Source organism: Triplophysa dalaica, chromosome 13 (genome assembly GCF_015846415.1).
Source record: "Triplophysa dalaica isolate WHDGS20190420 chromosome 13, ASM1584641v1, whole genome shotgun sequence".
Taxonomy (NCBI): Eukaryota; Metazoa; Chordata; class Actinopteri; order Cypriniformes; family Nemacheilidae; genus Triplophysa; species Triplophysa dalaica.
In genome coordinates this window covers 23,287,425-23,312,852 of record NC_079554.1, presented here as the reverse complement: position 1 = coordinate 23,312,852, position 25,428 = coordinate 23,287,425, and the positions used below count along the sequence as shown (strand labels likewise).

General features: G+C 39.3%; 1 protein-coding gene across 7 annotated transcripts in view; it reads left to right on the top strand.

The window, feature by feature from the left end:
- Window positions 1-25,428, top strand: part of LOC130434015 (1-phosphatidylinositol 4,5-bisphosphate phosphodiesterase beta-1) — a 50,543-nt gene that overhangs the window by 5,034 nt on the left and 20,081 nt on the right. For 5 of the 7 annotated variants that reach the window (XM_056763841.1, XM_056763845.1, XM_056763844.1 and 2 more), the window contains 20 exons: window positions 6,283-6,351; window positions 9,224-9,364; window positions 10,457-10,536; window positions 11,145-11,198; window positions 11,303-11,378; window positions 12,692-12,792; window positions 13,186-13,352; window positions 14,207-14,353; window positions 14,442-14,599; window positions 14,866-14,948; window positions 15,378-15,462; window positions 18,069-18,243; window positions 18,570-18,674; window positions 18,757-18,806; window positions 19,084-19,180; window positions 19,816-19,900; window positions 20,387-20,511; window positions 20,782-20,936; window positions 21,356-21,520; window positions 22,002-22,101. In XM_056763841.1, coding sequence (XP_056619819.1) covers window positions 6,283-6,351; window positions 9,224-9,364; window positions 10,457-10,536; window positions 11,145-11,198; window positions 11,303-11,378; window positions 12,692-12,792; window positions 13,186-13,352; window positions 14,207-14,353; window positions 14,442-14,599; window positions 14,866-14,948; window positions 15,378-15,462; window positions 18,069-18,243; window positions 18,570-18,674; window positions 18,757-18,806; window positions 19,084-19,180; window positions 19,816-19,900; window positions 20,387-20,511; window positions 20,782-20,936; window positions 21,356-21,520; window positions 22,002-22,101 — 2,218 coding nt within the window. Of the gene's footprint in view, window positions 1-6,282; window positions 6,352-9,223; window positions 9,365-9,805; window positions 10,085-10,456; window positions 10,537-11,144; window positions 11,199-11,302; window positions 11,379-12,691; window positions 12,793-13,185; window positions 13,353-14,206; window positions 14,354-14,441; window positions 14,600-14,865; window positions 14,949-15,377; window positions 15,463-18,068; window positions 18,244-18,569; window positions 18,675-18,756; window positions 18,807-19,083; window positions 19,181-19,815; window positions 19,901-20,386; window positions 20,512-20,781; window positions 20,937-21,355; window positions 21,521-22,001; window positions 22,102-25,428 lie in introns of those variants that run through there. The other 2 variants (XM_056763843.1, XM_056763847.1) reach the window with 2 other exon arrangements.

The window sequence follows — 25,428 nt, the reverse complement described above, 5'->3', positions numbered from 1 at the left end:
GGTGGAGAAACGTCTGAACTTCTCCTCTGATGGAAATCACTTTTGTGCCTTCTGTCTCAGTTTGCTACAGCAATTCATGTGTATGTCATCATTTAAAGTTTAAATTAAGTTTTTCATGAAGTCAAAGATTTCATGTAATACTTTTGCTCGAATGCAAATAGCTCTACTGCTGCACTTTTATTATCTAGATCGCTTTGGCAGGCACCTCAGTCTCTTTGTAAGCAATATCACTGCAGGCCGAGTTTAAATCTTCATCCAATCTACTGAAACTGAAGTTTACTTCATGCCAAGTGCAAATGGCTAACCTTATTTTTATCAACCAAGAGTGCATGTTGGAGGGACGTGAAACTCTCAGTCATTCTTTACTATGAGTGTCCACAGTTACAGTGTAAAATATTTTTCTGTCTTTGAACTAGTAAAAATCGGTCAGCACAACTGGTAGAGCATTGTGTTAACAGGTTGTGGAAACTCTAATAAATTGGCTTTGGATCAATGCGTCTGCCGAAACCCTAAACCCATTAAAATTCAAGCAAAACTCAGATTCAATGTTTGTGTAGAATTTTTGTCAATGAGTCTGGTGAGAAGGTCATGTTATTACCAGCTCACCAGCACATGGCATGTCTCTCTCTCTGTGAAGGGAAAACAGGGAGGAGAGCCGATCTCTTGTGCCCCGTGGCCTTTGATAGCTGAACGTGACTGAAGTTTTATTCTTGACTGCAGCCAAACGTGGCGTTGGGTCACACATGCAGTATACAATTACACATAACAGAAGAGTGCAAGCTTCACTACGGCATGTAGTGCTTCTTCCAAGTGGAACTCTCAGCAGATGTCAGATCAAGGACATTGTACAGAGTTATAAACAGAAGAGACATTTTCTACATAGACTTTAATGAACTCATTATCATCTCATATAATGCGGCTTCTCCTGCATCAGATATTCAAGCATTTGTGTCGCTTCTAATCATTTATACTTAAAGCTTACATGAGAAAACTTTGACAATATGAAATCAGTTGTTTAGTGTTTTTTACCGTTTTTCTTTTCAGAGTTAGGGTCTCTTCTTGGTAATGTAAATCATATAAAATAAAAAAGTGTATAAATGTGTGATGTAAACTTTGTTGCTTTTTGCTCTTCTGCACAGAATCATTGTGCTGCTCTTAAATTAAAGGAGGGGGTGCATTCTTTTCAGAAAGTCTCTTCACGTTCTCATAGCAGACCAGCTGCTGCTTTATGGTGTTACTATATTTTAAATTCTCTGTGAAAGTTAGAGTATCAGGACGTCCTGCTTGTCTCTCAATCTTCCATCATTAGTGTGTTGCTGTGTTTTGGAGAAGGGTTAGATTCAAAAGTTAACTTGATATCACTTGCCTTTCCTAAATTGTCAACACTACTTTATATCAGAGATAGAAGAACATTGGCATTTCAAGGGCCAGATTTGCTAAACAGGGCAAATGGGAGTGGACATTTACTAACTAGACGCACATTAAAAAACACAGGTGCACTAGCACATTCCCATAATGACCAATCCAAACTACAAAGAGAAGTACACAGTATTGGTCAGAATCCCATTCAATTGTATTGTATTCTGACTGGTAACTGTAGAAGTTAACCATTACATCAAACTTCAACATGCTAGCCCGTCTGAAGAGTATCTCCGCTACTTAAAGAAAATTTGGACATGCGAGTAATGATATGCTTTAGACCCTTTTTAGAGATACAATTTGTTCATATCCATACTCAACACCATACAGCTCAAACACCAATAAACATCTACTGTGTGATGCTAGAATATTTGGTTTGCATGAGAACAGTTGATGGGTGTCTTGTCTCATTTGAATAGATTCAAATCAGAGGACAGAACTGTAGCAGAATGATTCAATGTGGATTTACATATTACACAATATAGACTGTTTGCTGGTACAATAAGATCTCAAAACACCAACCTGTCCCGAGGTGCTACTGTTAGTATCTGACAAAGGTCACGGGTTAAATACCCGGGGAATCTTGTGTCATTTTAATGCATTGTAAGCATCTTTGGATAAAAGTGTCGGACAAATTGATGTGTAATGTAACAGTTATTTCAACTTACAAAAATGACTTGACACAACAGAAACAGTTTCCTGCGAGGCCTTTTGCAATGTAATCATGAGATGTAACGGATGAGACAGATGTTCTGAGTTGAAATTGTTGTGAGTTGTAATGAAGAGTTTCTGCTTGTCCCCTCCGTTTTCTTTGGATCCTCCTGTTTTTGTTCCGCTCCATTTTTTCTTGTTTAAGTATGTCAGAGATGTAGGTCGCACATCTTTTTTCTCATGTGCAGTCAATTCAGTTTGAGAGTATCAGATTTAAAGAGCAAGCAGGTGCTTTGGGGCTTGGGGCCCGTCATACTTAAAAATACTGGCTCCCCTGCGTCATTGTTCCTCGAGAGAGAAAAAGAGAAATAAACGCAAGAAACCGAGCTGAACGAGTATTAACACATTGTAAACAGACAGAAAAAAGAGAATGTGACTAACATACAGGCACATCTAAAAGGTTTTTGTAGTAATAATGTATTCTAACCATAATGCTCTGTTTTTGCGTCTCTGTTCTGCTGTACAAATTGAATGTGTATTTCATATTCTGAAATATCAGTCAGTAAAATGATGTAAACCTGCATGCATGAGACAACAACAAACAGCACATTCGAGGATTTATTCATCTTTGTTAATGGCAATTATTGGTGTTAGTTTGCTGCGCATTCATGTTACAATTTTAGATTAAAAAATGATGTAGAAGCGTTGTTCAGTGCCAGTTCATGTTGATTAATGCCATAACTTATTGTTAGCAATAGCAAATATAACCTTATGGTAAAGTGTTACCGATAAATGTTGTCATTCCAAACCATTTTGCTTTTCATTTCACGCATTGTTTATGCACATCTCTCCTTGTTTTAGATTGTTTTGTGTTTATGTGAATGATCTGAGTTGGGGATCTTCAAGGGTTCAAAGGTTAGTTGATGTTTGTTGTGATGGTAATATTTCCCTGCATGCTGTGATTATGGATTTAATTACATTTTTTTTAACAGTTTTTTAAACCGTTTTTTCAAGGTATCCCACAGACCTGGTCTTTCCCCTCCAGGAAATATTTAAAGCAAAATTCAGTTTAAAAGGAGGTCTTGTTTTATCTCACTGACCAGACCAGCAAGTTGATAACCATCCACCATCTTGAGCGCAGTCTGTTAGTTCTTTTCGGTGGTATCATTGTCATTTCTACCCTGTTATTGTACATTTACAGTAAGACTGATATGGATTCATTATGAAAGCAGTCGGACATCACAGCTTCCTTCGTTTAAAACTTATTCACTAGGAGACAATTCTTCCTCTGCTTTCTGGCACAAAAGTTGGCTTTGTGGATAGTGAACATGTTGGTTTGTTTTGATTGCTTTTCTATTCCTATTCCTATTTCTATATGTATTATTACTATCTTTTTATTGTGTGTTAGTGTTCGACAGAGATGATGTGTGCCGTGTTTACACTGCTGTAATATGATGAAAGATGAGATGGAAACTGTCATGATGCTGGGTTACTAAATTCTCAACTATTGACTGAAGGAGATGGGTAATGACAGACATTGAAAAATCACAATTCTGTCATGAATTACCCTCTGTTCATCTTTGGAACACAAATGAAAATAGGTTTGTTGAGGCCCGATTGCTTTCTGACTCCCCTCATTGATGCATAGGATCAGGTGACGCATGCGTGTGGTGCAGACGTAGAACAAGCACCTACTCAACACACATGCGTTGTGAACGTAAGCATCACATGCAAAAGTTAACGCCCCGTCGGCTGGATGCCCATTTTAGACTGATGAGGAAGTCAGGAAATTGTTGAATAGAGTGTTTATTTTTGTTTGTTTCCACATAGAAAGTATCCTTGTGGCTTTATATAGCTACAGCTGAACCACTGGAGTCACATGGACTATTTCAACAATGACTGTACGCACTTTCTGTGTTTTGAAACAGTTGTGTTTCAGACTATGAGGGTGGTCAGAAAGCTCCCGGTCATCAACAAAACTGTCTTCCTTTGTGTTCTTAACGACTTGAGGGCCATTCATGACCGAATCAGATTTTTTCCCCTTTAAACTCTGTCAGATGCTCGTCTGAGTTCTGCTGTTGTGTGTGTGAGGATAGATCCGTTCATCCACCCACATAATGTTTTGATCCAATCACCTGAGCCAAAAGTGATGTCATGACAACGCTGATTTGATGTCACAGGCAAAAGACAAAAAACTCACTGACGTAAATCTACTGTAAAATAGTACAACTACTTGAGAAACGTCTGAAGATTCTTTTTTGTGTTTGTTTTTACATGTATTCGTTCAGCTGCTGCTTTTATCCAAAGCGATTTGAAAGATGTATTATTTTGCCATAACAATGAGACATTTGGTTTTGGAATGACCTTTTTCAGGGAGCTCTTTACGTAAACATTTCTTTAGACACACACACACACACACAGTTAATGTTAGAGAGCAGCTTTACACACAGCAGGATCTTTTTAAACACACACTTCAAAGCAGAACCTTTATACTGAGACTGACCTTTGACTCCATGCCAATACAGACCGCTCCATTGACTGAGACCTTTGCTTTAAACATCCATGCTTATGACCTCATGTCTCAATTGAACATGGACAATTCAAAGCTAAAGGCAAACAGTTTGTTTAGTTCATGATGGGTTTGCACCCATGCTGATGAATAAACAGAAAAAATTGTCTTGTTGTTGTTTTATGTTTGTTTGTTTGTTTGTTTTAATTGTTTTTAATGGAATGTATCTTCAGCCTTGTACCATTAAACGCTGTTTTACTTGTTAGCGTAAGGTGACATGAGGATGAGATTTGTGTTCTGTAAAAGATCATTCACACATCTTTTATAGAACAGAGATGTTTATTTAAACGCTTGTCTCACACTGTTGCCATTTTAAAAGCACACAGAGATTCAAATACAAGTCTGAACTCAGTGCACTTCTTTAAAGACACATTTAGTTAGCTGACTTATGCCAGAACCAGTATTTACTGTAGATCAAATACAGTGATAAAAGTGTGATGATGTGTATCCAATATAGAGAAATAAAGGCAGAAGAGTTGTGAAATAGCTGCTGATCTTTAAATTTACATTTATGCATTTGGCAGACGCTTTTATCCAAAGCAACTTACATTGCATTATCCTATACATTTATACATTGGTATGTGCAAACCCCCGGGATCAAAACCACAACGTTGTGTTGTTAACACAATGCTCTTACCACTGAGCTACAGGAAAGCTCATGATATCTTTTAGAGTTAGAGTCTGTGCTGTGATGATCATCAGATGAAGGTCTCGCTGCTGCCCGTGTTTCCTGTAGACTCAATCACAGACACACAAATCATAACCCATCTATGGCAAAGAAATGTCATTTGTATTTTTTGTTTGGCACACGTCCCATCAAAATCTCTCTCTCTCTCTCTCTCTCTCTCTCTCTCTCTCTCTCTCTCTCTCTCTCTCTCTCTCTGTTTCTCTCTTTCTCTCTGTTTCTCTGTTTCTCTCTCTCTCTCTCTCTCTCTCTCTCTCTCTTGCGCGCTCTCGCGCTCTCTCGCGCTCTCTCTCGCTCGCTCTCTCTCTCTCTCAGTTTTCTGTACCTGTAGAATGTGTTAAGTCTCTATTGGGTGAGACGGCCCCACACCTCACATGCATACAGCGCCATTGCTTCTAGAACTGATTGGATTATTTTCAGTTAGAATACAGTTGGGATGTCAATTTTGATATTCTCTGTCTCTGTCTCTCTCATTATCTCCCTTCACACTTCTGTGAAAGTGAAGTTTTAGTTTATTTGTGAGGTCTGCACATCTCATTAATTCATGTCTCTTCTGCACATTTATGCATTAAAAGCAGCTCCTTTCTTTACAAAACTACATACAAGAGCACTGGAGCATTTGGAATGATCCATTGTGTTTATTTCCTGCGAATATAAGTGTTGTCTTCATGAGGGATGTGTGAAAATCTCACAGTCACATTCATTTTTTTCCTGAATTCACCTTCAAGATTTCCTGAATAAAATCTATGTTTGTTATTTATCATTTTGCATGACCGTTTTTCACCCTCACAATTACACTGACAGATCCCTTAGACATCTACATGTAAACAGCAGGGTTCTGTTCTGGTTGACCTCAAGTGTAGTTCACACTGCTCAACATTCTGTTTAATATCACGTGTAGCTTTTATATTTATTCTTATTTCTCATAACAATATCATTGATGTGTCTTTGTTTCCAGGAGACTGACGTGTTGGAGATTTCTTCCATCAAGGACACAAGAAATGGGAGATATGCCAAAACACCAAAGGTAAGGGAATTATGTGTTCCCTAATGGTGAAAGCTCTTTCTTTAGTTTGCATTAACTCTCGGAATGGCTCATAAGATGTCGGAATGAACAGACTTTATTGTCTATTATAAACACTGTATGAATGTAAATATGTCCAGAAGACAAAAAGCAAAGCTTTTGCTTCTCGCCGGATATTCCAAGAAGATTTCACTTATCAAAACAATTTAAGAACGTATTACTTGAGTTCATGTGTTTGAGGAGAAAAGAGAAAACACAAGCCTTGTCATTGCAGTCTAAGGGTTCGAAACCTTTTCCAGAAAAAGCTGCACTGTGTGAGTATAGGCTGAGCATTATATAGATCCTTCACTTTATACTTGTGAGGTGACATCATGGATATTGTGATATTTCATGTTCATCAGATGGGTTTCATTACTTGACTTTATTCTTACTTTCTCTCTGATTTAAACTCTGTTGGAAAACTCTCTGTTTTGTTGTGTGTGCGCATGCGTGCGTAAACTTGTAAGGAACTCTCTCAAGGTTTCTTGTGTGGGGTCAGTGTGTGAAAGTCAAGTAATGAGAATCTTAGCTCTGTTTTTCAAAGCTCTGTAAGGTAAGAACGGTTTTATGACAAACGTCCAGCAGGGTTCGATCTATCGCTGCCATCACACAGACACCTCAGTTTCATTCAATTAATTTAATAGCACATAATCTGTTTCAGAGAGTTCTCACAGTCACATGATACGCTGTGACATTAGAGACGACCCTGCACTTCTCTCTATACAATAGAGTCTTGTTTAATTTAGTTCATTAAAATGACTGGAGCTCTGTTTGAATGGGTTATTAGAAACCAAAGAAGATGTGATTCCACTAAAAGAGATTGTCTGAGTAATTTCACCTTCTTCGTCTCAGCAGAAGCTCAGTTTTCTGGTGTTTCAGGGATGTGATGGGTTAGGACCAGGGATAGGGTGTTTATATGTGCTTGTAACAGCTGTTTTATGGAACTTGTTTTTGTTTTTTCACTGCTTTGCAGTTAAAATCCTATATAATTTTCTATATTCAAATACCCTTTTAGCTTTAAGCTATTGGAATGTCAGCACAGACACTTATTTTTGTCTCCTCTCTCTCTGTGAACATGCACTGTAAAGCTGCTTTGGAACAATACACAAGTCTGAAATTAATTGTAAAATTGAGTCAATCTTGCCATGTTTTCTTGATATTGGAAAGGCTGCAAATATTGTGATGCTCAACTTTAAGGAACCCCATTTTAAGAACCATGTCAGATCTCTGGCTCTTTTCTTTCTTAAACACAACAGAATGGATGCCATGCTGATTCGGACAGTTGCCTGGACGGGAACACAGAGTTCTTCTAAACTTCACATTCACAAGACTTGCCTCAGTGGGTTTTGTGTTCCTCTCTCGGGTCGTGTTGTTTTCAGGACAGAGCTTCATTGTAAATGCCTGATTAACTCGACAGATTTAGATTCCTGCTCTACAAACCAAATGCAGATACTAAAAATGGGCTCTTATAAAAATATAAATACTTTCTTATGCCATTCATAATCATATGTGTCTTTACATACTAGCTTAACTGCACTTGTGTCAACATTAGATTTCTATCATCTTAATGTATTTTTTCCCACAATTTTACAAGACCAGAAAGATTTGATAGCATTAAGTAAAATGTTTAAATGGGTTTCCTTCCACACTTCCACTGATGGTATGAACTCAACAACAATCCCACAACATTCCTTCAGACTCATCCAGGTTTATTTTCTGAATCTTCGGACTTCTTTTAGCGGCTGTGAATATTTAGTGACAGAAACTTTTGTATAGTAGAATAAAGATATCATTTGCCTAGTGTGAAATGGGTTTGGATATAGCAAGAAAACTCAAATAAGCATCAGTTTGAACGTGATGCTGAGGGTTAGGGTTACCCATACAGTACATTTATATTTACGCTTTTGGCAGATGCTTTTATCCAAAGCCACTTACATTGCATTATAGTATAAATTTGTTTCTGACTACGTTCAATCCCCTGGGATCAAACACATGACCTTGGCATTGCTAGTGCCCTAACCATTGAGCCACAGGAAAGCTTATAAAGTCATATTTTAATTTCTATGCACTACAGAATTGTTCACTTGCTAACCCTCATCAGTGAATGTGATGTTTATCTTCTTGTTTATGTGCAACACATTCATTAACATTTGTGCAATTGGGTTTTGTTTCGTCTATTATTATATATTAAATACGGTAAAGTGTATATATTGTTAAAAATAGGGTTTACTTATGTCCAGTAATATCTCATAAAAGTTTGTGTTGTGATTTGTTTTTTTTGACTTCATAACTTTTCTTTAATGTTTTTAACCCATAAACCTTTTCATAGCACATTTTAATCTGGTTTTAGAATTTTTACTTGATATCTGGATGGACAAAAATGGTCCTTAAAATAAGAAAACCTGGAGTAAAGTCTGGAGCCTATGAATGAAGTGAGGTGTCATTTGGATGCAGAGAGTGTGGTGGAAGGGTGATCACTAGGAAACTGAACACAAATGCTCTTTGTGTCTTTTTGTTGTGTTAATAAAGCTGGAGGAACAGTTTGCTTTGCCAAAGAAAATCCTGAACTGGGTGAAAAAATACTCAAACTAAGGAACAATGCTTTTTATTTAGAAGATTTATTAATCATTTTTAACTTTTGTGAGGTAAACATCAGTGTAAAATGCCTTATAACCCAGAAGCAGATGAAGCTGAATTTGTGCTGTGTTCACACTTTAATCTTATACGGTTCACCTGCTTCTCGTTCCATTGTGATTCTGTAAACATTTATTAAAGAATGACTTCTTTAGCAGTTTTCACTACTATAAAAGACGATGTGTTTCTATGTGTCTTTCAGGAAGTCAAGCTACGAGAAATTTTGGATGTGGGGAACATGGATGGAAAGTTAGAGAACAGAATGCTGACAGTGGTTTTTGGTACTGACGGGGTTAACATCACCTTCCTGAACTTTATGGCCTTTAGTGAAGAAGTAGCAAAGGTAAATTATCATCCATTCACAATCCAAACAAGTGTTTAACCTAAACCACAACTATACATGTGCTATCCTCAACTCAAACTAAAGTCAGTGAAGTCAGTGTAAATAGTGTCATATACATCTGAAGCACAGAATCAGAATCACAAAGAGCTTTATTGCCAAGATTGCTTGGACACACAAGGATCTCTCATAGCGATAAAAGCTTCAGTGCACATACAGGTTAAAAAGTGACAAGGCACAGGTGACAAAAGGTAAAAATATATATGTAAGAGACAATAGACAGTATATTGTATGTACAGATGTGCTAAATACAAATGATACTGTGTTATATACAGGTTCTGCAGGGGAATGTGGAAAGCTGAATATTATATCAATTACATATGTTTAATAAATATAGTTGTGTATTTCACATGTTTTTATTGCACAGTAGAACATTTATCTGTTCATGAGGTTGATGGCCTGTGTGAAGAAACTGTTCCTATGTCTGACTGTTCAGGTGCGGTTTAGACAGAAAGTGTGCGTGGTGTGAGCGGTCCAGAGTGATTTTGCGAGTTCTTTTACTCTCTCTGGATGAGTCCAGTTCTTGTCGATTGGGGAGAGTTGTGTCAGCTAACAGTCCGGTCTATCTGTTGTAGTCTTCGGAGGTCAGTTTTTGCAGACAGTTATGGAAGTGCAGATGACAGATTCAATGACAGCTGGAGAAGTGTAAGAGCAGCACCTGTGGTGGGTTGAACTTCCTCAGCTGGTGAAGTCCAATGAAGTACAGCCTCTGCTGAGTGGATGTGAATGTCTCAGCCATGTCATGTTCACATTACACACACACTTGCTGTTTGATTTTTCTGCTTTTTATAGCTTCCAAATGATTTCCTTGAAGCTTAAAACTGGGAACTGAAATCTCAATGTGACTGTTTGTCAGTATGAATATGTCCAAAGAATCTATGAATACAAAAATGTATGAGATAATCATAGACGTGAATGTCCAATGTCACATCAATCCGAAATAATGCTCCTGTTGGTTTTATTAAATGCCTTTTTTCTCTTGAAAAAATTTAAACTAAAACCCTTCTCTATATATGTTTTGCTGTGTGTTGGTAGGAGTGGACCGTGGAGCTTTTTAGTTTAGCTTCAAACCTGCTGGCTCAGAACATGTCCAGAGAATCCTGTCTGGAGAAAGTGTAAGTTCCTCCACGATGAGCATCTGTTCAGACTCAGTCAGTGATGTTTCGGTCTTCACAGTCAGTAGAGGAAATTTACTTCCTTCTTACACTTTTCTGTGCCTTTGGTGTGTTATTAGTTGCTCATGCATGTATTAGACACAGAAATGCTTGCAGAAATGAAAGTGTGTGAACAAAAGATGCATTCTATATAAAAGTGAATGAAACACCTGGTCCACAACACCACACATATACGTTAGTTAGTGGTCTGATGTGACCTGAGACCGTACAAATGTAGACACAAGTAAGGTGGTGTACCTGTCAGTACAATTGAAGAGGAACAGAGGCGTTACATTTCCCTCACACACTTGCAGTATTATACCAATCACTACACATTGGTAACTGGCCAATCACAGCACACCTTGCTTTTCATAGCCATGAGGTTTGTCAAAAATACAAAGAGGAGATACAAACATGCACGTGTGTGGAAAATACAGCGTTTTGAACCTTAAATCCTGTTTACACATTACAATACATCTAAAACAAACCATAATATTCCTTTAGCCGTGTCATATGACCCCTTCAACACACAAACGTGTGGTGTCTAATGTCATTTGAACACTTCACAGGTACACGAGATTGGTGTTGCAGCTCACACCTGAAGGCGGCATTCCTGTGAGAAAGTGTGTACAGACCATCTGTTAAAATCCTTCAATCGGTTGACTGTATGAAATGGGTTGTCACTTCTACATGTGCCCTTGTGTGTGTATGTGTTTTGTGCCTTTAGTATCTTCCGCATGTTCTGTGCAGACAGAAAGCGAGTTGAAGGTGCTCTGGAAATCTGCAGCCTGCCAACCGGAAGAGTAAGAAACACTTTTTTTTATTACTACAGGTTCTCATAAAACATGAAATGTCTTCTCCAATCATTTATTTACAGGTTGTGATATATTTCACATGAATTTTCCACGTTAGGGCCAAACCATTCCATTTCTTGATGATCTGACCCAGTCAGTCGCTAATAGTTTTTTTTTTTTGGTGGTGTCTGATAGTCGTCACTGCTGGATTATAACTATCATTTCTGCAGTTGAAGCATTGATTTGTGAGGTGGGGAAGGTTATTCAATTTCCTTCGAATGTACTGTAGATTAGTTACCAAATACATATTTCTTGATGATCAAGCTTGTATCATTTGATCAACTCTGTGTCATCATATAACTCCAGAACATGATGTCTTCATGTGGTATATGTGTCTCGTCCTCTCTGATGCCTTCTTACTCTTAACTGGCTGAGAATACGTCTTCAGAACTTAAATCATTAAGGTTTAATAAAAAAAGTGACCTAAGATATTTGTCTTGTTTAATGAAAAATAATATAAGAATTCAGTTTATGGTCAAAATAATTCTGTCCATGGGGTGAGAAAAATAATCTTAGTTTGACCTTTTTCTCAAGTACCTACTTTAAATAAATTTTCCTCACCCCGTTGGCAGATTTTTTTGCATGTTTTTACTATAAACTTAATTCATTTCTTATTTTTTTCTCCTTAAAAAGAGTGTAAATATATAGAAGTGCATCTTGATTTAAGAATGTTTAGATATTTGTACTACAAAACAAGACAAAGACAATTAGTAAGAATGTCATTTTTTGCAGTGAAGAAATAAGTGTGATGTTACGTCATTCTTACATTTTTGACACACATAAGACTAAAACTTTACTCAAAGTGGCTTTGTGCATGCGGCCCCAGATCTGTGTTTACTTCTGTCAAATAACCGCCAACAGACAAGTGAACAGACGTCACCACACGCAGCTTAAGTATAGCTGTATGCGTTCCTCACCGTTCTTACAAGCGTCCGACCCGACGATGGAAAAGCATCTATTACAGTTTCCCAACTCTAAACAGAATTTTACTCATTTTTTTACTCATTACTCATAACTCATTTTCAGCGTTCAAATTAAAAGTTTATGATAAATGGGTGTTAATATAACCATAAGACCCTACACTTTTAAACTTAAGCGTTTCTCTCTTAACTGACTGTTATTGTACAAAAAACAGAATCGCTGTAAACTCATAGAATCCCACCCAGTGTAGGTTTTATTTCAATTCTTACGTTGCAAAATAATCCAACATGATATCAGTTTTCAGTTTTTTCCATTCAGTACGATGCTGTTCTTCCCTACAGAATGACTCGCTTTCTCAAGATCAGTTTACACCTGACATATTCCGACGTCTTCTCAACAGTATATGTCCACGGAACGACATTGACACAATCTTCTCAGAAATGTAAGTTAATTGATCAACATTGAAACACGCGTTGTCTCCCTGTGAGTGTATCGTGTTTAACCTGAATTTGTAGACATTGGGTGTAAAAGAAGACAGAATCCTTCAATCACTTTCATTACATTTCAATGTAGTAGACGAAACGCAAGGATTGTTGAATTGTTTTTAAGTTTATTCTGTTATCTAACCCCCCCTTTTCAAACCCACATATCTTTGAGTATACAAGGAAGCGTTCACATAGACTAGATTGAAGGTCTGGTCAAGATTGAAGCCAATAATAAATCACGTGCCATACAGTATGGATCAAATCATGAGTACGGACAGAAAGGCTTGATCTAAATTTCTGCTGTTTATTTGTCTGTATGTTAATGTTCTTGTTGATGTTGTAACACACAGTGGTGCCAAAAGCCGGCCATATCTCACCGTTGAGCAGTTGAAAGATTTCCTCAACATCAAACAAAGGGACCCTCGACTCAATGAGATCCTGTATCCGCCCCTCAAAGCCGAGCAAGTGCAGGCATTGGTGGAGAAATATGAGCCCGACAGCATGCTTTCTCAAAGAGGTCTGTGTGTTCACCTGACCAAAAGTTCTTCATCTAGAATCTGAGTGAACACGTCAAGTGATCAGGTTTATAAAGGCTCATGTGATGCTAAACAGGACAAAAAAGGACAAATGAAACACATTCAGTGTAGAGAATATGAGCCATTTAACAGTAGTTGTAGTTGTACGCATGCAAGCACGCCGTATGCAGGGAGGGGAAGCTGTCACGGCTGTTGCCATAGAGACAGAATTGAGCTTCGTGCTTTAGTGGGGTGCTTGGATGGAATGCTGCCTGCCATACACACGCACAACACACAGACTCACACTCTCACACACAAGGGTATCATCCACTCATTCTGAAATGAAAATGTATTTCTTCTCTCAAAACATTGAACAGGTAAGAACTGCAGAACTCTGAGTAGTCACAGTTTTTAATGGAAACAGTATTAATAGACTGTATTTAATGAAATCTTCCTTTATGGTTCTTAAGAGGTGAGATTGAGGTGGCCGAGAAGAATGTGAAGTAAATGAGTTGAAGGAGTCTACTGAGGGCACGACGGCTTTAATTATTGTCTAGTGGTCAGACAGCCTGCAGGGATTTTCCATACATTAAACTCTCTCTCTCACTAACTCTCTCATCCTTCTCTCTTCACGTGAGATGATTTCTTGATGTCTTTGGCATTTAGGTTGGCTGATGTGAAAGTTTTCTCTTGCTTAATTCCACATGTATTATGTAGAGAACACCTCACACACTTTCTGACTTCAGTGGTCAGCTTCTTGTCCTCACAAGTCAAAGAAAGGTTTCTGTCAAACACTCTTTCTGTTTTCATGTGGTAGTCACAGGTCAGTAACAGGTAGCGGTTTTTGTTGACACAGGACAGATCTCTGTTGAGGGATTCGCCAGATATCTGAACGGAGTGGAGAACAGCATCATACCCTCAGAGAAACTGGACCAGAGTGAAGACATGACCCTCCCGCTCTCGCATTACTTCATCAACTCCTCGCACAACACCTACCTCACAGGTCAGCCAATCAGCTGCCTCAAACCACACCTACCTGCGTCACATGTGTGTTCTAACCTCAGCAGTGTGGTAACGTGTGATTTCCGCAGCGGGTCAGTTGGCTGGAAACTCATCGGTGGAGATGTACCGTCAGGTCCTTTTGTCTGGCTGTCGGTGTATTGAGCTGGACTGTTGGAAGGGCCGGACGGCCGATGAAGAACCCATCATCACTCATGGCTTTACCATGACATCTGAGATCTCCTTCAAGGTGCTGCAGGAGGAATCTCTGGCCTCTTTGACAAATGACCTCTTCTTTCATTTTCAAATGTTTCTTTCAATGTCTAATTTCAGATTGATTTCAAACAATACATCCAGTGTCTGTCAATCCCAAACCACTTCCCTATTTCTATCCATATTACATTCATCTTGATGTAATATTTGGACCTAATATGTAAAAAGATTTGGTTTACCAAAGATGTTTCTTGATAAGGTACCGCAGGAACACTGAGTGTTGTTTCTGTGTGATGTTTTCAGGATGTGGTAGAAGCCATCGCAGAGAGCGCCTTTAAAACCTCACCGTTTCCCATCATTCTGTCTTTTGAGAATCATGTGGATTCGTAAGCTTTGACTCTTCTCTTTACACTTTTATGTCAGAAGTTGTTGTCTTGTTCACTGAGACACATATCATCTTTTTATCTAGCAGTCCGATTAAAGCTCTATAGACATTTCATTTATTACAGCTAGTATTGTAAATCTCATAGTATTACTGCATGTTTTTCATGTATTTCATAACTGTCCTGTTCTTTTTATTACAGTTTTCCATGTGTCTGTATTGTTGTGTGCTATATGTTTTGTCTGAAGCGGCTTTGCAACGTTGCAAAATAGTAAAAAATAAATAACCCTAACACCACAGAATTCAATCTTTAGTAAAGAAACACATACATAACATTTTTTTAAAGCATTCAAATATAGGTTTATACTTTATATAACTATGTACAACAGTGTGTGTGTGTGTGTGTATAACGGTATCTATCTGTGTCTCACAGTCTCAAACAGCAGGCAAAAATGGCGGAGTATTGCAGATCAATATTTGGCGATGCTCTGCTCACAGAAGTGCTGGAGAAATATCCTGTGAGTGTAGACAAACCCACTGTCACACACACACTCTAACACTGACTTACACACACACACACTCTCTAACGCTCACTTACACACACTCTCGCGCACACACACACACTCTAACACTCACTTACACACACTCTCGCGCACACACACACACTCTAACACTCACTTAAACACACTCTCGCTCACACACACACACACTCTCTAACACTCACTTAAACACGCTCTCGCGCACACACACACACACACACTCTAACACTCACTTACACACACACACTCTCTAACATTCACTTACACACACACACTCTCTAACATTCACTTACACACACACACTCTCTAACATTTACTTACACACACACACTCTCTAACACTCACTTAAACACACTCTCGCTCACACACACACACTCTCTAACATTCACTTACAAACACTCTCGCGCACACACACACTCTCTAACACTCACTTACACACACTCTCGCTCACACACACACTCTCTAACATTCACTTACACACACTCTCGCTCACACACACACTCTCTAACATTCACTTACACACACACACACACACACTCTAACACTCACTTACACACACACACACACTCTAACACTCACTTACACACACACACACCATCTAACACTCACTTACACACACACACTCACTCTCTAACACTCACTTACACACACACACTCTCTAACACTCACTTACACACACACACACACTCTCTAACATTTACTTACACACACACACTCTCTAACACTCACTTAAACACACTCTCGCTCACACACACACACTCTCTAACATTCACTTACAAACACTCTCGCGCACACACACACTCTCTTACACTCGCTTACACACACTCTCGCGCACACACACACTCTCTAACACTCACTTACACACACACACACTCTAACACTCACTAACACACACACACCATCTAACACTCACTTACACACACACACTCTCTAACACTCACTTACACACACACACTCTCTAACACTCACTTACACACACACACCATCTAACACTCACTTACACACACACACACACACACACACACACACCATCTAACACTCACTTACACTCACACACCATCTAACACTCACTTACACACACACACACACACCATCTAACACTCACTTACACACACACACACACACACACACACACACACCATCTAACACTCACTTACACACACACACACACACACACCATCTAACACTCACTTACACACACACACACCATCTAACACTCACTTACACACACACACACACACACACCATCTAACACTCACTTACACTCACACACCATCTAACACTCACTTACACACACACACACACACACCATCTAACACTCACTTACACACACACACACACACACACCATCTAACACTCACTTACACACACACACCATCTAACACTCACTTACACACACACACACACACACACCATCTAACACTCACTTACACACACACACTCTAACACTCACTTACACACACACACACACACACACACACACACTCTAACACTCACTTACACACACACACTCTCTAACACTCACTTACACACACACACACACACACCATCTAACACTCACTTACACACACACACACACCATCTAACACTCACTTACACACACACACCATCTAACACTCACTTACACACACACACCATCTAACACTCACTTACACACACTCTCGCTCACACACACACACTCTCTAACATTCACTTACAAACACTCTCGCGCACACACACTCTCTAACATTCACTTACAAACACTCTCGCGCACACACACACTCTCTTACACTCGCTTACACACACTCTCGCGCACACACACACTCTCTAACACTCACTTACACACACACACACACACTCTAACACTCACTAACACACACACACCATCTAACACTCACTTACACACACACACTCTCTAACACTCACTTACACACACACACCATCTAACACTCACTTACACACACACACCATCTAACACTCACTTACACACACACACACACACCATCTAACACTCACTTACACACACACACTCTAACACTCACTAACACACACACACCATCTAACACTCACTTACACACACACACTCTCTAACACTCACTTACACACACACACTCTCTAACACTCACTTACACACACACACCATCTAACACTCACTTACACACACACACCATCTAACACTCACTTACACACACACACACACACCATCTAACACTCACTTACACACACACACACACACACACACACACACCATCTAACACTCACTTACACACACACACCATCTAACACTCACTTACACACACACACACACACACACACACACACACCATCTAACACTCACTTACACACACACACTCTCTAACACTCACTTACACACACAGACTCTAACACTCACTTACACACACACACACACACACACACACACCATCTAACACTCACTTACACACACACACTCTCTAACACTCACTTACACACACAGACTCTAACACTCACTTACACTTACACACACACACACACACACTCTCGCGCAGACACACTGCTGCTCTTACATGTGTCATTTCTCTGTACTGTGTGTGTTGTTTATGGTGGACATGTTTTTTTGTGTTCAGCTGGAGGCCGGCGTTCCTCTCCCCAGCCCCGCTGACCTGATGGGTAAAATCCTTATCAAGAACAAAAAGAATTCACATAAAGGCGATGGAAGCACAAAGAAGAAACTCTCTGAGCAGACGTCCAACACGTACAGCGACACGTCCAGCACATACGAGCCCTCGTCCCCCGGCGCAGGTGTGCAGAACACATTCATCAACAGCCTATTCCACACCCACAGGACAACACAGCTCTCTATTCAAGAAACGTCTCCCACATGTCCACAAGCATTTCTCTTGTTAACTTAAGTAAGACAAGTGCCTCAGGTAGAAGGGTCAGGAATCATCCACACACACAACACACACACACATGATTATAAACGTGTGTGACGCTGCCCCCTGTTGTCCAGTTAGCTTCAGCACATTACAGTGAGTCTCAGGATAACTCTTTGTTTGATGGACATAAAATGAGAGCAGTTTGTGAACACAAACACAGGTGCACATGAAGTGGGTTTGATGTTTCAGGGTCAACACATCAGGATTCACATGACATCATTCATGGAGGCGTGAAGCACACCGAGGGAAATCTTCAGGGAATTCAGTCCATGGATAAAACATGTGATGAGAAAGGTTTGTCAGTAAAAAGGAACAGCGGGGTATAATCTGCCGTGCTCTTCGAACATAATGTGAGCGTGTGTGCCATGTTTTCCAGAAGATCCAGAGGCAGAGAGTGACGAGGAAAGTAAAAAACTCAACGATGAGGTAAATTTGTTTGTACACGTGACTCTTTAAATCTGTGGCTTAAGATGTTTTTACTTGAAATATATATGAATGTTTTACCCCATCAATCCCAATTAAAGGCTATTATATCCAATGTCACTCAATATCACTGTGATTCAAGACAGCCTGACCTGCTCAGATACTAATGTTCTAGTGTAGTACTCTGCTTCCAAGTCATCTGAGGATGAATGACAGAAGCTCATTTGAGGTCATCTAGTGGTGGTTGAGTGTATTACAGCAGTGTTTCTGCTGTCTGTAGGGGATGGCTGTAAATGAAGTCTTTGCCACAGAGGAGATGTCCAACTTAGTCAACTACATTCAGCCTGTCAAATTCAACTCCTTTGAGACGTGCAAAAGTAAGTCCCCCTGTTCCCAGAATGTGTCAACAACATGACATCACCATGTGTAATGAGCTTCGAGAGATCGTGGCCTTGCAACAAAAAGGCTCTATTGGACATTTTGTTCAAACTGAGTTATTCATGTATTCTTTCTTGAATGTTCTTCTTTCTGTGACAACTTATTAACAATTTGTTGTGTTTTTATTTTCTTTATGTTGTGCACATTTTTTTAGAAAACTAAAAGTCAACTTGAATGCAAAAACTTTGCAATGCAATATCAAGAAACTGCTCAGAATGCAGATTGAACATTAGGGTCATTCTGCTGTTGTTGGAGCAGTTCATGTGTTGTGCGGAGCTTCTTCACTTCTTCATTTGTAAAATCTATCATGTTTCACATTGTGGCTGTGACAAGAGAAGTGAGAGCCGAGACAAATCGGTTCGTTCTCAACAGTGCATTGCATTGCAGTAAACTATACATCTGTATCTGAGTATGTGCAACTGCAATCCCTGGGATCGAAGTGAGCCACAGTCTGACTATTGAGCAACAGGAAAGCTGGAAACATTCTAACTGTAGACTTGCACATACATCATCACACGTGACAGTAAAAATAATGATTTCAAAGGACTGTGTGTTCTGTTTGCTTTCTTTGCAGAAATGAATCGGAGTTACGAAATGTCGTCGTTCGTGGAGACCAAAGCCCTGGAGCTGCTCAAGGAATCGCCCGTGGAGTTTGTCGACTATCTTTTTTATTGCACCTCCACTGGCTGTAAACTTTTCATGTTAACCTTTGATGCCAAAGCCTCGGAATGTTACGATTCACTGTGAGCCAATTGAAAATTGATTTTATTATATGACGTTTCAAGTCGGTAAGGATGTAAAATGAATCGCAATACATGTTTTGAACAGCAGGGACCGCTGTGTTTAATGCAATCTTGGTAAGCATGGAAATGCTGATAAAGTTAGGTTAGGGTTAGGTTGGTTATATCAAAGGGACTGTTGTATTATTCATTTTTTTATGTGATTTGGAATTTGTTTTTAAAAGTGCAATTTAGTTTTGTTATAGACATACAAAAAAAAATATTTTACAAAGAAATGTGCAGCATTTGAGACTAATTTGTAAAACAAATCGTGAAAAATCGAAAGGTGAGACCAGAATTGTGAATCGTTCCATCCCTACCAGAGGCTCATTTTGTGTGTCCAGGATTCTTAACTCATTTGCAAAGGTATAATAAAGTTCAGTTGAGCAGAATTTATCCCAAAGGAACTCGAGTGGATTCCTCCAACTACATGCCTCAGCTCTTCTGGAACGCTGGATGTCAACTGGTGGCTCTGAATTTTCAGACGATGGGTGCGAAGAGTTCTTATTTGTGTTGCATGTTGATTTATATTGTCAACGCGTGTCACGACGTGTATCTAAATACAAAACAAGAAGTCTAACCCAGACAGATACACAAGCCACTGACTTTTTCATATGTGAAGCAATACGACAAAAAAGTGAATGAAATGGTGTGGCTGCACCTGTTGGCTAAAAATCTAAATGATTTCAGATGATGTTTGTATGTAAATGTGATGATGATGTGCAGATGTCGTAAGTGAAACAAACATGCATGTGTGTCAGATCTGCCTATGCAGCTGAATCTTGGAATATTCGAGTACAATGGAAAATGTGGCTATCGACTGAAGCCGGAATTTATCCGAAGGGCGGACAAACACTTTGATCCGTTCACACAGAGAACTATGGATGGGATTGTAGCTCACACACTGTCTGTGAAGGTCAGTAAGGATCTCCCGTCTGCACACTCAAACACACTTGTTAGTTTTGCTGAGCCGGATGTTGAGTTTGATTGATGTTTCACCCAAAAATCTCAAATCATGTATTATTTTATATGAATTTTTAGACAAACGATCAAGGCCCCTTGACTGGAATTGGTAAATAATATGATTGCCTTGTATAATTGTGATGGCCAGTTGTTTTTGTGAGTTGAGAATTTGAGTTGATCGGTCCAAACACAACAACAGAAGGAGACCTGAGGCTGTCAGCGGCATCTTTTATAGCATGTTTCATCTTGAATATCAACATTAGAAGATGCCTCAAGCTTTCTGACAGGAAACTGTGTATGAATGAGGAGCAGAATGATCCCACGCCATAAAGTTAAAGATTGTCTATACATGTATGTGTGTGTCTTTACCAGATTATATCCGGTCAGTTTCTGTCTGATAAGAGAGTTGGTATCTATGCAGAGGTGGAGATGTATGGTCTGCCAGCCGACACCAAGCGGAAAGCCTTTAAGACAAAGACATCACAGGCCAATGCAGTTAACCCCGTATGGGATGAAGATCCAGTAGTCTTCAAAAGAGTAGGTCCACATTATGGATGCATTATGCTGCCCTAAAAAGTGTGAAAGTGAGAAAATTGACTTGAAATATTTGTAATTGTTGTTTTCTAATTGGCTTTTTGAAGTTACAACCCAGTATTTTCTGACTCAAATATATATTTTGTTTATCCCCTCGGCCAGGGACGTGCACAGGGGTGTGACTCTGACATGAATTTGACATAAAAATGAAATTAAATAAGAAAATGAAATGATGCTATGAAAATTATACTTATTTTTCATAACAGAGGAGTGGCCTATTTTCTGGTTTGAGCACCTGCCGCAGAAATGTCTGTGCACGGCCCTGCACATGACTGGTCAACAGAAGCAAGAATATACATGATTATCTATACACGATTATCTATACAAGTCGTGATGTTTGGTTATATTTATGGAATTTAATAATAAATGCACATAACGTAACGTTTTCACGCGATGCTTTGAAGAGCTGTGCTCTGTCTTTTAGGTCATACTTCCAACACTGGCATCATTACGAATAGCTGTGTACGAAGATAACGGAAAGTTTATTGGTCATCGCATCATTCCTGTGTGCGCCATCCGACCTGGCGAGTACTAATGAGAATGATTGACAGATGACAGAGGGTGTAGAAGTGAATGATTAACAGATGACAGAGTATGTGGACTTGAATGATTGACAGATGACAGAGCGTGTAGATGATAGTGATTGACAGATGACAGAGCGTGTAGATATGACTGAATGATAGATGACAGAGTGTGTAGATGAGAATGATTGACAGATGACAGAGCGTGTAGATGAGAATTATTGATAGATGACAGAGCGTGTAGATGAGAGTGATTGATAGATGACAGAGTGTGTAGATGAGAATGATTGATAGATGACAGAGCGTGTAGATATGAATGATTGATAGATGACAGAGCGTGTAGATATGAATGATTGATAGATGACAGAGCGTGTAGATGAGAATGATTGATAGATGACAGAGCGTGTAGATGAGAATGATTGATAGATGACAGAGCGTGTAGATGTGAATGATTGACAGATGACAGAGCGTGTAGATGTGAATGATTGATAGATGACAGAGCGTGTAGATGAGAATGATTGATAGATGACAGAGCGTGTAGATATGAATGATTGATAGATGACAGAGCGTGTAGATATGAATGATTGATAGATGACAGAGCGTGTAGATGAGAATGATTGATAGATGACAGAGCGTGTAGATGAGAATGATTGATAGATGACAGAGCGTGTAGATGTGAATGATTGACAGATGACAGAGCGTGTAGATGTGAATGATTGATAGATGACAGAGCGTGTAGATGAGAATGATTGATAGATGACAGAGCGTGTAGATATGAATGATTGATAGATGACAGAGTGTGTAGATGAGAATGATTGACAGATGACAGAGCGTGTAGATGTGAATGATTGACAGATGACAGAGCGTGTAGAGGAGAGTGATTGACAGATGACCGAGCGTGTAGATGTGAATGATTGATAGATGACAGAGCGTGTAGATGAGAATGATTGATAGATGACAGAGCGTGTAGATATGAATGATTGATAGATGACAGAGCGTGTAGATGAGAATGATTGATAGATGACAGAGCGTGTAGATGTGAATGATTGATAGATGACAGAGCGTGTAGATGAGAATGATTGATAGATGACAGAGCGTGTAGATGAGAGTGATTGACAGATGACAGAGTGTGTAGATGAGAATGATTGACAGATGACAGAGTGTGTAGATGAGAATGATTGACAGATGACAGAGCGTGTAGATGTGAATGATTGATAGATGACAGAGTGTGTAGATGAGAATGATTGATAGATGACAGAGCGTGTAGATGTGAATGATTGACAGATGACAGAGCGTGTAGATATGAATGATTGACAGATGACAGAGCGTGTAGATGTGAATGATTGACAGATGACAGAGCGTGTAGATGAGAATGATTGACAGATGACAGAGCATGTAGATATGAATGATTGATAGATGACAGAGCGTGTAGATGTGAATGATTGACAGATGACAGAGCGTGTAGATATGAATGATTGACAGATGACAGAGCGTGTAGATGAGAATGATTGATAGATGACAGAGCGTGTAGATGAGAATGATTGATAGATGACAGAGCGTGTAGATATGAATGATTGATAGATGACAGAGCGTGTAGATGAGAGTGATTGACAGATGACAGAGTGTGTAGATGAGAATGATTGATAGATGACAGAGCGTGTAGATATGAATGATTGACAGATGACAGAGCGTGTAGAGGAGAGTGATTGACAGATGACAGAGCGTGTAGATATGAAATTGTTGACAGATGACAGAGCGTGTAGATGTGAATGATTGACAGATGACAGAGCGTGTAGATGTGAATGATTGACAGATGACAGAGTGTGTAGATGAGAATGATTGACAGATGACAGAGCGTGTAGATATGAATGATTGATAGATGACAGAGCGTGTAGATGAGAATGATTGATAGATGACAGAGCGTGTAGATGAGAATGATTGATAGATGACAGAGCGTGTAGATATGAATGATTGATAGATGACAGAGCGTGTAGATATGAATGATTGACAGATGACAGAGCGTGTAGAGGAGAGTGATTGACAGATGACAGAGCGTGTAGATATGAAATTGTTGACAGATGACAGAGCGTGTAGATGTGAATGATTGACAGATGACAGAGCGTGTAGATGTGAATGATTGACAGATGACAGAGTGTGTAGATGAGAATGATTGACAGATGACAGAGCGTGTAGATATGAATGATTGATAGATGACAGAGCGTGTAGATGAGAGTGATTGACAGATGACAGAGCATGTAGATATGAATGATTGACAGATGACAGAGCGTGTAGATGTGAATGATTGATAGATGACAGAGTGTGTAGATGAGAATGATTGACAGATGACAGAGCGTGTAGATATGAATGATTGACAGATGACAGAGCGTGTAGATGTGAATGATTGATAGATGACAGAGTGTGTAGATGAGAATGATTGACAGATGACAGAGCATGTAGATGTGAATGATTGACAGATGACAGAGCGTGTAGATGAGAATGATTGACAGATGACAGAGCGTGTAGATGAGAATGATTGACAGATGACAGAACATGTAGATATGAATGATTGACAGATGACAGAGCGTGTAGATGTGAATGATTGATAGATGACAGAGTGTGTAGATGAGAATGATTGACAGATGACAGAGTGTGTAGATGAGAATGATTGATAGATGACAGAGTGTTTAGATGAGAATGATTGATAGATGACAGAGCGTGTAGATGAGAATGATTGACAGATGACAGAGCATGTAGATGTGAATGATTGACAGATGACAGAGTGTGTAGATGAGAATGATTGATAGATGACAGAGTGTTTAGATGAGAATGATTGATAGATGACAGAGTGTGTAGATGAGAATGATTGATAGATGACAGAGTGTGTAGATGAGAATGATTGATAGATGACAGAGCGTGTAGATGAGAATGATTGACAGATGACAGAGCATGTAGATATGAGTGATTGATAGATGACAGAGTGTGTAGATGAGAATGATTGACAGATGACAGAGCGTGTAGATGAGAATGATTGACAGATGACAGAGCATGTAGATATGAATGATTGATAGATGACAGAGTGTGTAGATGTGAATGATTGACAGATGACAGAGCGTGTAGATGAGAATGATTGACAGATGACAGAGCGTGTAGATGTGAATGATTGACAGATGACAGAGCGTGTAGATATGAATGATTGACAGATGACAGAGCATGTAGATATGAATGATTGACAGATGACAGAGCGTGTAGATGAGAATGATTGACAGATGACAGAGTGTGTAGATGAGAATGATTGATAGATGACAGAGCGTGTAGATGAGAATGATTGAC